General features: G+C 33.2%; 1 protein-coding gene across 1 annotated transcript in view; it reads left to right on the top strand.

Annotated features, from left to right (window-relative positions):
• LOC111057644 (spectrin alpha chain, non-erythrocytic 1-like) overlaps positions 1-12,920 on the top strand; it is a 404,931-nt gene that overhangs the window by 272,981 nt on the left and 119,030 nt on the right. The window contains 1 exon segment of the mRNA XM_039433618.1: positions 12,589-12,756. Coding sequence (XP_039289552.1) covers positions 12,589-12,756 — 168 coding nt within the window.

Genomic DNA, 12,920 nt, shown 5'->3' with positions numbered 1-12,920 from the left:
CGTTGTGTAGAGGATTTCGTTAAGTGGAGGTTCGTTATAGAGAGGTTCGACTGTACTTCATATGGGAGTGTTCACACATTGATACAGTGTTAGATTCAGAAATCGAATTTGAATTTATTAGTTTCATCTTGACTAATCAATCGATTATACGATTGATTCATCAACAGTCAGAAATGAAAACAAGTGAACGATTGAAACGATCTGTCAATTCTGACATTACGATTCTAAAAATTTAATTTATTAATCAGTTAAAATCCATCAATAAATACTGTAAATATAGAATCTAGTTTCAACTGCTATTATTTGTGCTATCTTTTTTACATTTTTGCTCAAATGATGTCCACAGTTGCATAATTTCTTCATAAGTTTCATGGGTGTATACTCGTAAAACAGTATAGGCGAGTGATATACTAAAGTGAGCCGATACACTGCAAAATCCTCACGGTATAATGTAAAGTTTTTGGAATTATTTGTTCTTCTCTCAAATTGCCTTTCTCAAATCACAATTTTTTCTCATCTTCTGAAATGTCAAATTGATGAATTTATCTGCTTTCTCAAATTGCCTACAAAATTGGAGTCTGAACGCTTGATAACATGTACACTATACTATGTACAAAATTACTTGTTACTTAGGATGGACATGCGCAGCAGAGAAAGCATACAGCGGGAGGGATACAGTGGCGCGATGTTGCCGTTTTGAAGCGGCTAGCGTTCTCCAACTTCTAGTAACTGTTTATGTGCTCATGCTACCCTTGCGAAGTTTCCTGCCTGAAAGCAGTTAGACGACTGACAAATTGGCAAATGCGCTTCTACCTATTACTCTATTAATCACTGTAATTGGCTGATCTCCCTCCATTTCTCTGCGCCGCATATTCCTCCAAGTCAGAAGTAATTTTGTACGGACTTTAAATACTACAGATAAGGTACTGAAATTCTCTGGGAACAAATGTATAAGAACTGTCGATAATGAAATGGGCGCCTCTTCCTCACCCGTTAAGTATCAGAGCGATAAAAGCGTTTTCGATTACTTCGTTAATTGAATATTTTCACCAACACCTCGATTAATAGGATGGCCCAGTCTCACCTGTAACTAGGCAACTAACTCGTGAATTTAATTGCTTTGTTAGGAAATCGTTGAATCTGTGGCATGCCAGGAAGGCGTGAGAGAGAGAGAGAGAGAGAGAGAGTGAGCGTGATAGAGAGTTTCACTTTATTCTGTCAGGAATCTATAGGTTAGATCAATGCTTCCCTCTCGACCAATATACTGACAGTGTGAAAATCACTTCAAATTCACTTTAGATTGTCAGCCTTCCTTGGGAATAACATCAATGCTTCACCTCTAATTAATGCTGACAGTTTAGTCACTTTAAATTTACTTCAAACTGCATCATTCCTTGTTAATAACTCCATTGTCAATCATTCAATCAATACTGCAAGTTTGAAGTGATTCTCTAACCGTAGCTAGTGAGAGTGACCGAGAAAGAGATTGTATTGGAAAAGGGAGTTTAGATTGTGTAGTAAGAAGTGACCAAGACTGGACGGAAGATTGTTCTGTTGGCCATAGAAGTTCCGCTCGAAGAGGTGTGTTATCTTCACGCTTGGTCGAGCGAAGAAATCGAATGCAATTCACTGTCCAACCGTGACACTATTCACAATATTTCTGGTTCACAGATTCTGCATCAAATTGAGAACCACTTCAAATTGACAGCATTTCTCATGAACATATCCAAAACTTTACAACTCTACAAATTCTGCCAGTAATCACAGATGGTGCATCAAACTGAGATCCACTTCAAACTGACAGCATTCCTCATAAACGTATCCAAAACTTCACATTCAACTAATTCTGCCAGTTTTAACTGATTCTCTCTAAAGTGGTGCTAGTTAGATTAACATTAAACTGTCAGAACAAGTTTGATGGAAAGTGTTTGTGTTATCTTGGAAGGAGTACTGCCAGTTTGGCAGTGAATCCAGAGGTGCAACATTGATGCAAACTGGGAGAAGGTGGACGGTTTTTGTTTTTTTTTTGTCTGGCATTGAATCGAAACCGCAGAGTTATTTGTTAGAGCAAACAAGTTTGATAAGAACTGCAAAATTCCTGGTTGTTTGTTTTTCTTGTAGGCTGTAGTGCCATGGATTGAAACCAGTCTCCTTCTTGTTTGTGGTTGAGATTTTCATTAGTTTTGTTCCATTCTGTGTTTTTGTATCATCAATCGAAAGAAGGATGAATAGTGAGGATGAGTGACATCATCTTCATCACAACATCATCGTCATCATCATCATCATCATCATCATTGTCAGATTGCAAAAGTGTTATTTTTAGTTGACAAATATATGTGCTGATTGGAACCTTAGTATATTTTTTACTTATCTATTATTATTGATCATACATTGTATTCTTTTCAATATGATTCATCATCATCATTGTTATCATCATGAGATGTTGCTAGTTTCAGTGGAGTATACTGGGGTTCAGCTAAAAATTTTGAAATCATTATTATTGTTTAGACTTCAAGTTTCTCACGCTGATGATTCCCTTATAAGTTTATAACTATGCATGAGGAGGTGAAGATTGATACAATAAATGCAAGACAAAATAGGAATCGAATGGTTGCAACACTGCACTAAGATTGGTGCAATGATGGTAGACTGGAGTTGCAATACTTACTAATACTAGAGTTGCAAAACTACTCCAGTATCGAGTATACTGAACATTAATCATTAAGAATTAATTATTCATAAGCAGACAGTTTTGTCAAATTTTGTTTAAATAAGATTCATTAACGTGACACGAGCTTGCAATTCATTCATCCAGCATTAAATAAGAACAATAAACAGTAAGATTTTGTTCTCTTACTTCTAATTTTCATAAATTGTCACCAATGTTTAATAAATAACTTATGTTTGATAAATGGATTTTCAACAACTACAGTTCATCTCATTGTAGTGAAATTTTAATTACACAGCTTCACAACAACATGGAATGTTTTGATTACCTTGTTTCCATATATTGAATTCACGGTCTAATAGAATAAGATGTGCTCATTCAGAGTCCTGATTGAATCTGTCTCTCCTTCCAAACAAAATTCGTTATCCCTTAACAAGACAAGAATGTAAATGAGTTAGCAGTAGTTGTTACAGTCAAACCGCATTCTCCTTCCTGCGGATGTACCAATTCCCAAACAATCGATCGGCCCAATAGAGTGAGTAATTGACAACAGTGCCATGCCAATACTCTTGCAGGATGTCTCCTTTAGCAATCGAGGATATAACGGAGAGTCTGGAATAAGGACTCTTCAGAAGATGTAGGAGACATGTCGAAGATGATGATGATGATGATGACGATGTTGATGATGATGATGATACTGAGGTTGATACTGCTGATGATGATGATGATGATGATGATTGTGTTGATGCTGATGATGATCACCATATCGATGATATTGATGATGATGGTTAGTTATATCGATGGTGATCTTGATGATGATGATGATGATTCTGTTGATGCTGATGATGATCATCATATCGATGATATTGATGATGATGGTTAGTTATATCGATGGTGATCTTGATGATGATGATGATGATTCTGTTGATGCTGATGATGATCATCATATCGATGATATTGTTGATGATGGTTAGTAATATCGATGATGATCTTGAGGATGATGATGATGATTGTGTTGATGCTGATGATGATATTACTGATGTTGATGATGGTGATTGTGTTGATGATTATGGTTAGTTATATCTTTGATGATCTTGACGTTGATGATGATGATGATGATGATGATGATGATGATGATGATGATGATGATGATACTGATGTTGATGATGATGATGATGATGATTGTGCTGATGTTGATACTGATGATGATACTGATGTTGATGATGATGATGATCATATCGATGATATTGATGATGATGGTTAATAATATCAATGATGATCTTGAGGATGATGATGATGATGATGATGATGATGATGATGATTGTGTTGATGCTGATGATGATAATACTGATGTTGATGACGATGATTGTGTTGATGTTGATGATGATGATCATATCGATGTTGATGATGATGATCATATCGATGATATTGATGATTATGGTTAGTTATATCGATGATGATCTTGAGAATGATGATGTTGATGATTGTGTTGATGCTGATGATGATAATGATGATAATGATCGTATTGATGATATTGATGATTATGGTTAGTTATATCGATGATGATGATGATGATGATTGTGTTGATGTTGATGCTGATGATGATGATCATATCAATGATTATGGTTTGTTATATCGATTATGATCTTGATGATCATGATGATGATTGTGTTGATGCTGATGATGATACTGATGTTCTTGATGATCTTGATTGTGATGATGTTGATGATGATGGTTATATCGATGATCCTGATGATGATAATGATTATCGATTATGATCTTCCGATGATGATGATGATGATGACGATGATGATGATGATGGTGGACCAGGAAGAGCAGTGATAAATTGACAACAAGTAGAGGCTGGCAATGAAATTCTCACGGCTGAGTCAACGACCCACTCACACCAACTCACACCGACCGACACACGCACGCACATGCGCCAAAATAACAATAACACAGGCAGAGACAGCGAATTTGATATCAAAGATGTGGCGCGGATGACATTAGCACCTTTGTCTGTCGTGTACCTGTAGTCATGGCATAAAACAATCTTTAGTTTTCTCTGCTGGAGTGTAATCATTGTTTTCGCTCAGTTTGGAATGGTAAATCAGCTGTTGTGTGATTCACTTTTAGCTTTCAGCATTTCTGGTTGATAATCCCAACGATTCCCATCCAAACAATGCTGACAGTTTGAAGAGAATCCCACCATAGTGTCTTGGTCCAAGAAGGAGATAATGTTGGTGTAATATCAATTCAAACCTGACACTAGAGACTAGATTGTTATTTCTTATTGCAGAAAGATTGATTCGTAATGCAAAGAAGGATGAATATTTATGTACGCATGACAACTAAAAATTGGAATCTATATAGTGAGGTCCACGTTATAATGGCAGTGTTTGATTAGCAATGGTATTGCTGTCCTTGTCTATCAATCAACAAAGCGGATAGCGCTATCTCTGCCTCGCTTTGCTCTGTTGCCAGATCGTCTTTCAACAATGTAGAATGTATAATCAATTAAAAAATATTTCATCTGAATTATGAAAATTCATTATAAAAATATAATTGATTGCACAATAAAATATAATTAATTATTTTAAACGAGAATGAACAGTTAATATTACATCAATAAACCTGTATCAGCTACCGTCTATAGAAGGCATTGACAAGACAGAGGATGTTCTCCTATCCTTCTCCACCGCCATTATAACGTGGACCTTACTCTAGAGCCAAGAGCTTCTATCGAAACCCATAGAGTAGAATGTAATTCATAGTTAAATCATTAATGTAATGACATTCTATAATCTCTGTAGAAAACTCGTTAGAAAATTTGGAGGGATTTGGGCATTGCCTACAGTGAGGCCCACGTAATAATAGCAGTATTTGATTAACTTTGGTGTTGCTATCCTTGTCTATCATTCAACAAAACAGATAGTGCTATCCTTTTCTACTTCTGCGTCGTTTCCAGATCGTTTTCAACAATGTAGAGATTTGATTAATTAACATAATTTATTATTTCAATAATGAAAATTTATCATTCAGTCATTGACGAATTAAATTTATCATTTTCTTTCGAACAAAATGTTATTGATTATTTTATATTTCAATAATGAAAATTTATCATTCAGTCATTGACGAATTAAATTTATCATTTTCTTTCGAACAAAATGTTATTGATTATTTTAAACAAGAATGAACAGTTACTATTACATCAGACTGGTATCAGCTCAAGATTCAAGATTCTTTATTGCCAGAACAACTGTACATTGTATAAGCACGTCGAAATAATAACAATAATATAACACTTGTGAAATAAAAGATAAATTATGATATGCAAATAAGCATATGATAATAGAAATAATAAAATATTACTCCTTTAACTCTATTAAGGAATGTTTTAAAAGTAGTTTTCTAAGTATTTTTTTTTCTATTCAAACATTAGTTTTAGTATCTTTTTTGTTTTGATTAAACTGTATACTGTACTTATTGTTGTGTTAAGGAAACATATTTGGGTCATTACCTGTTTTTTCCGATGTGATATTGTGAATAAATAAATAAATAATATATAAAAATATTCAAACTATGAAAAACATGCTACTACTATAGAAGGAAGTCGCAAGGCAGAAAATCGGCAATGCTGTTCTTCTATCATTCTCCACTGCCATTAGAACGTTGACCACACTGTAGAGAAGTAAACATTGAAAATTGTTGTTGGCATATTAAGTCTTTCTCTCTATTTTGAAACGGTGACAGAGATAAGGCAGATATCTGTGGAAGAGCGGATCTCTGAGTTTTGTTTGATAAACAAAAACTGAAGATAAATCAATCAACAATGTCTGTGGAATTTCATTTACTACAAACGTGCTTTGCCTACTGTATAAATACTATCAATGCCATTTGACTGAGTATTATCATAGAAAAACAATCAATGTATAGGTTTCCTCTGGTATTATTTACAATGAGTTCCGCATGCTTCTGTGATGACCCATATCTTGTGCCTAGAGCTAGAGGTAGTCAGTGTACAAGATGGATAATTATTTAGGAAATCTAACATAACACTTGTAACTGAGCTGTAAACAAGAGGTTACATTTTTCTGACCTTGTAATTGATGAGGATAAATTCTTCAATAGATTCTGATGTACAAGAATGTTATGCAGATAATTTTAAAGCAATTATTTAAAAGATTCAAACATTTTTATCTATCAGCAAAGCTATACAACAAAAACATTCAGCGTATAATATATTATCATGAATGTGTGATTCCTTTACGGTATTCTATAGTCAATGACAATAACATATTGTACAAGAATCTGAACTAATATTTCAAATTGATTAAGAGCTAGCTACAGTTTTTGCCAGTTTTTTTAAGAGCTAGTTTATAATATTCCATGTATGATTTCTTGACGGTATCCAATACCATAGATAAACAATAGCGCATTTTTTATGCTATTCTTTCTCTATGTCTTTAATAATAAGACAGGTTTTTAATAAAGGCATCTAATCAATCAATCTTTACTCATAGGTAAGTGAACTATTACTTGGAATTGATTAGAAGCTTGTTATTTGAGAATTCTCTCCAAATAAAATAATTGTCAACTCCACTAGCAATTTAAAATAATTTGTTGAAAAAAGTGAAGATAAGACTTTTCCGTCACATTTATTATTTATGACACTCGACACTCAGTTTCCTATTTGAAAAGATATATTTTTAGAATAAATTAAGCTTTTGACGTCAATTCATTATATAGCAGTATTTTCTAGTTCAAAAATTCTTCAATCGCCAAAGGTTCCTACTAGTTCCAATTCGCTAGTTTCAAGGAATATTATTCAATATAGAAATAATATTATTCTATATATATGGCTGTAGTTTTCTGTAAAGTGTGAAGATTTTAGCTCAAAAATTTCTAGTTTCATTCAAAATTTAGGCTTTTTGAATAATTACTAAGTTACTGTTCTAGATTATTTTATTTTAGACTCTAATAGTACCTATTTGATTCAAAATTTACTCGTTCATCTGAGTATTGAAGAGCGTAAATTGTATTTTGAAAAGTGAAAGTGACATAACCAACATTTTGATTTGGACAGTATAGTATAAATTGGAAATGGGACAGTTTTGGGCATGAGCCTGTTGTGCCTTTCCTCATGTTAAGTATTTGTACACAATGTGATAAATAAATAACTGAATTGATTTCAAATAATTTTTTTTAAATTATCATCTTCTAGTTCATACTAATACTAGAGTCTATTTGGTCGATCTGCCATCAAATTACCTTTTTTATTAGGACTACTCTTAAATATCAAGAAATAGAAATCCAAGTAGGATTACTACCCTTTTTTTTATTCATTACTCAAGACATGTTTCGACATTTATGTCATTATCAAGTGAGTTAATAAAATCAATAAATAACATTCATCACTTGATAATGACATAAATGTCGTGAGTAAAAAGTGTAAAAAAGGTACTTTGATTTTCATTTCTTAATATTATAAAAAGTCCCCGCAGGGGGGCAGAATTTCTTCTGTCCTGGGGCTTGGCGACCCCCCGGTTTCCCGAGCAAGTGGTTGATGTAGACTGGTGGGCACTAACATCGTTGCGTCCCAGGTAATTAGTGTGTTCAGGTAGGCAAATGAGCACATGAAGCATCAACCGCGCCAAGACCCTGGTCCTCCAGGTTGGGGGTTGGGCGATGGGCCGACACCCCATCCCTATAAAAAGACTCTGGTTACGGAACCGCACAATAATTTGCCTCGGATTGGACTGGATTATACGGATTTAAGAATATTATAAAAAGTATTATAGAGTATTCATTCATTGTAATTTCTGTTATTTTTTCTCTTCAGTATTTGGACATTTTTGGTGTAGATTGTGATTCAATACGGTTATAGAAAAAAAATAATTGATGAAGACATTCTGCTGTGGAGTTATTTATACATAATACATGGAAAAAAACTTCACTCACATGGGCTACTTATGAACAAATTAATAAAAACAATATAAAAATCTTGTAGTATCCTTTATTTTTTAAAAACTTTAAAATAGTTCAACGACTAATTTCGACCCTAACTTAGGTAATCTTCAACTTGAAAACTTGACATGGAGTATCTTGAGTTCTAAATTATTTTATAACATTTTAAAAAACGTACCAGCATGTTTCGAATTTCACTTCAAAGGTTACTAATGACCTGAAAAATAAAGAATACTACCATAGACTGAATAAACAGATATGTGATACTACGTTCTCATTTATTTTTACTAATTTTATAGTCATTAATTATTATAAATGGCTGTTTCTGCAGCAAATTATTTGTTTTTTTCTTCTATAATATCAACATTTATCCATATCATATTTTTAATCTGTATTTTTCTCAAATTTAATTTAATATAATATTAATTTCCATAATTTAGTTTATCGATTTTAAATTCAGCGAATTACACCAGTCCCTCACAAATACAGGCTTAAGCCTACATGTGAGTCTCTCACAACGTAAGGGTATATATAAATGTACTGTAACTGTACTGTATTATTTGTAAATTGTGAGAATAAAATAATTGATTTGATTTAGAGAAAGAGGATAATCAAGCATATTCTATATCTATAACACGACAGTGAAAGAGTGAATATATTTGGTTCCTGACCAAATATCTCCATCTCTAGGCTCCATGGGAAGCAGGTCTTCTTGGTAAGGAAAGAAACTAGGTAGAATAATTGGGAGAGGACGGACAAAAAACACATTTTTTGGTCGATTTCCTCATTAGATTGGTTGAATAACGGAATTTTTAGTGCGTTACTAGTGCTATAGTGGAATTCACGTTAAAACTGTCAGCTTTGATTGAATGGGAAGCAATAATGTTATATACATAAGGAATGCTGACAGGTTTGAAGTGAATATTACTGTAGTGTATAACAGCAACAAAGTATGTTGAAATGTCAGACAATTTCAGGTCAATTTATATTTGAACATGAATATCTCTCTCTTGTTCGCAAGGAGAAAGCAAAATTATTATAATTGGTTAGTTAGTAGTTACCTGATTAGTTTCGAACTATAGTGGATTCTATTTTATGCCGAGTAAGCCTACCAACTATGAGTCATAGTTTTATTCGGTGGTTAGTTCATTGCAAAAGTATTTGTTGAGCTAGTAGGCCTACATTCTTATAATTTTTTTATCAGAATTTTTGCGTATTAAGGCAATGTAGAATGTCAAGGATGCTAAATTGAAAAAATTCCTTATTACTGAAAAGTAATATCTAATCTATGGTTAATATGAATCCTATGGTTTTTAAGAGTTATATAGTTGATTCTGGTATTCAAGTCCATATTTTCCAGTTTCTCGATCAATTCCCAGTTTCTCAAGCATCTCTGTATAGATCGCGTTGATCACTGAATAGATCAATGATCACTGAAAAGATCTCTGATCACTGATAGATCATGAACACAAATAAATATTTCTAAGATTGTGAAAAATGTGCTTCAAATTATTTTTTATGATTAAACATTTCTGTAGGTGTGAAATTACTCTTTGAATTCTCAGGTCATTGGAGTTTTAAACTACAGTTGTTGAACTAATAGAAAGAAGATTGAAATAGAGTGAAACTGTAGATAAAATATTATAAATAAATGATCCATAATAAAGCCTAATTGAAGATTTCACCTAAAAAATGTACCTTTCGAATATTTAAATGAATCTTTGCATTTCAACTTATTTTTCCAATGATTATTTGTCTCTGCGGGTGTCAAATTTCTCTTTGAATTCTCATATTATTGTCGTTTTAAACTACAGTTGTTGAACTGATTAGAAGTAGGTCAAAATAGAGTAAAATTTTTGATAAATTGAATCGAATTTATTGACAAAAATTACAAATACATATTTTTACTATACAATATAAATAACATTGATTGTAACTTGAGTGCAGCAATAACATCACTGTAATATTTGGCTCTGCCAACATAAGATTCCTTGTATGTTGGCAGTGGGTTGCAGTTTAATTATTCTGCTTCAATTCAGAATAAGTAAAAATAAATAATTATAAATAAATACTCTATGAGGAAGCGTAAATTGAGGATTCATCTTAAAAAAAATGTACCTGTCGAATAGCCGTCTGATATTTTCATATTATGTGAAGTCACTTCCTAAAGAAGACATGAAATTGTGATTATTACTAGATTAGATAAGCCAGTCATTACCTTCCTCTTGCTATGTCTTGTTCAGAACCATGACATTAGGGAAACAGTTCTTCCATAATCATAAAGACAGGTCATTGGCATGCAATCCATATTTTTTCTTTTTACATTTCTTGGTTAACATGGATTTCTTCAAACTCTCATTAGTGTCATTAAGTCCTTCTTGCATTTTAAAATCTTTCAATGTTGATATTTGTAATCAATTTTCAGATTTTGAGTAAATTTTATCATAAACCTTTGTGTAGGTAAAAATGGAAATTCGTATGGCCTGAATATAGGTATAATTTAAGCCGTCTATAGGCCTTATGACTGTCATACTTCAGTCGGCACCGACAGTTTAACGGGAGTGATCTGGTTAAAAAACTTTTGTTGAATGAGATGGTTTGAACCCGGGATCTCTACGCAAGCACTTTTGTCAGTTTGGTTGTCAGTTTCGTGTAAGGGTTAGCATTCCTGACTAGCAATTGGGAGGTACCGGGTTCGATTCCCGGGCTGGCAACTAATTTTTGGTAGAGAGTTAGTGGGGAGGATATTTTTAATATTCTTTCCGAAGAATGGACATTGATATGTCCAAAGCTTCGCCAATTTATGTAGATGCATAACAATATAATTATCCATAGTTATTATATTACAAATTACTTTTTCATATAATATACAGTTCAATTATTATTTTCTTAGTCTATATTATGTAAATTCATCTATAATTTTGCTGTATTGTAAGCTATTGTATATAAGTGTATAAGCCAGTATATATTGTAATCTACATAAATAAAGTACTCAATCAATCAAGCACTATCCACTAGACCCCGGATCACTCCTTTGTGTAGGTTTTCAATTCTGTTTAATACCACTGTAACATCAACTACATCACTTCAACAACCTTTATGCCCGGTTGTACAAAAGCCTGTTCAATTTTAACAGTGATTGAATGACGGCTAAATGTCACGAGAACCAACCAGAGAAGCGGGAGACATATTTTCTAATTAGCACTCAACCACGGTTGAAGTTCAACAGAATTTCGTGCAACCGGCCCATGATGTGAAAAACTCATTCCACGTATTTCAATGTTACGGTTGTTTTGCTAAGATTCTAATACTATAATTTATTTGTCTGTAGATGTAATTTAGGGTGTATGATAGATGTATTTCACTCCCCTGAACGTAATTTACAATTATATCCTTGTTAACCTATCACTTATGGTTTATAAATTCAGTTCTCAGTTGTCTTATAATTGTTTTCATCAAGTATTTATTTCCTAAAATAATAACAAAAAGTTAGGCCTACTATAGTGTGGTCCACGTTATAATGGCAGTGGATAAAGATAGAAGAATAGCGATGCCGATTCTCTGCATTAATTAATTATATTTATACACTGTTAAAAACATAATTATTGGCATCGTTGTGTACCTAGAAAAGGATAGTACCACCGGCTTTGTTGAATGATAGATAAGGACAGCAAAACTAAAGTTGATCAAATACTGTCATTATAACGTGGACCTCACTATAGTTACTAGTTTCTCCCATATTTTCCTAAGTGTATGCATTTGTATCATTCATTTCGATTATATTTTTTGCAAAATATCCTTCTAATCCTTCGCCTACATTATAACAGTTTAGTTCTCAGCTCTATTCGAGTTTTCAGTTTTTGCTTTCAGTCTTCAGTCTTTTGGTTGTTCTTGGAGTTTTTATAATATTATCTTTGTATTTGTATCATTAATTTGTATTTTGTTTGTTCCAGGCGCGGATGGAGGTGGAAGACCTGTTCACAGACCTGACAGACGGTCGGAAACTCCTAAAGCTGCTCGAAATCATATCCGGCGAAAAGCTCGGAAAACCAAACAATGGCAAGATGCGAGTGCACAAGGTCGAAAATGTTAATAAGAGCTTAGCGTTTCTGCACACTAAGGTGAGTAACTGTCAACTGTAATAGATAACAGTGTTGAATTTCGGTGATAAGCTCTGCTGGGTTTGGTTACTGACGCTTGAAAACTGTCAGCTCATTTTTAATTTACAATTTTATCCTACAAACATGGGAGTTTCATTTAAAGTCAAAGTGAATATTGAAGTTGA

This window comes from Nilaparvata lugens, chromosome 7 (assembly GCF_014356525.2).
Source record: "Nilaparvata lugens isolate BPH chromosome 7, ASM1435652v1, whole genome shotgun sequence".
NCBI classification, from domain to species: Eukaryota; Metazoa; Arthropoda; class Insecta; order Hemiptera; family Delphacidae; genus Nilaparvata; species Nilaparvata lugens.
Note: the sequence above shows the minus strand (reverse complement) of the source record. Positions and strands in the feature narration are given on the sequence as shown.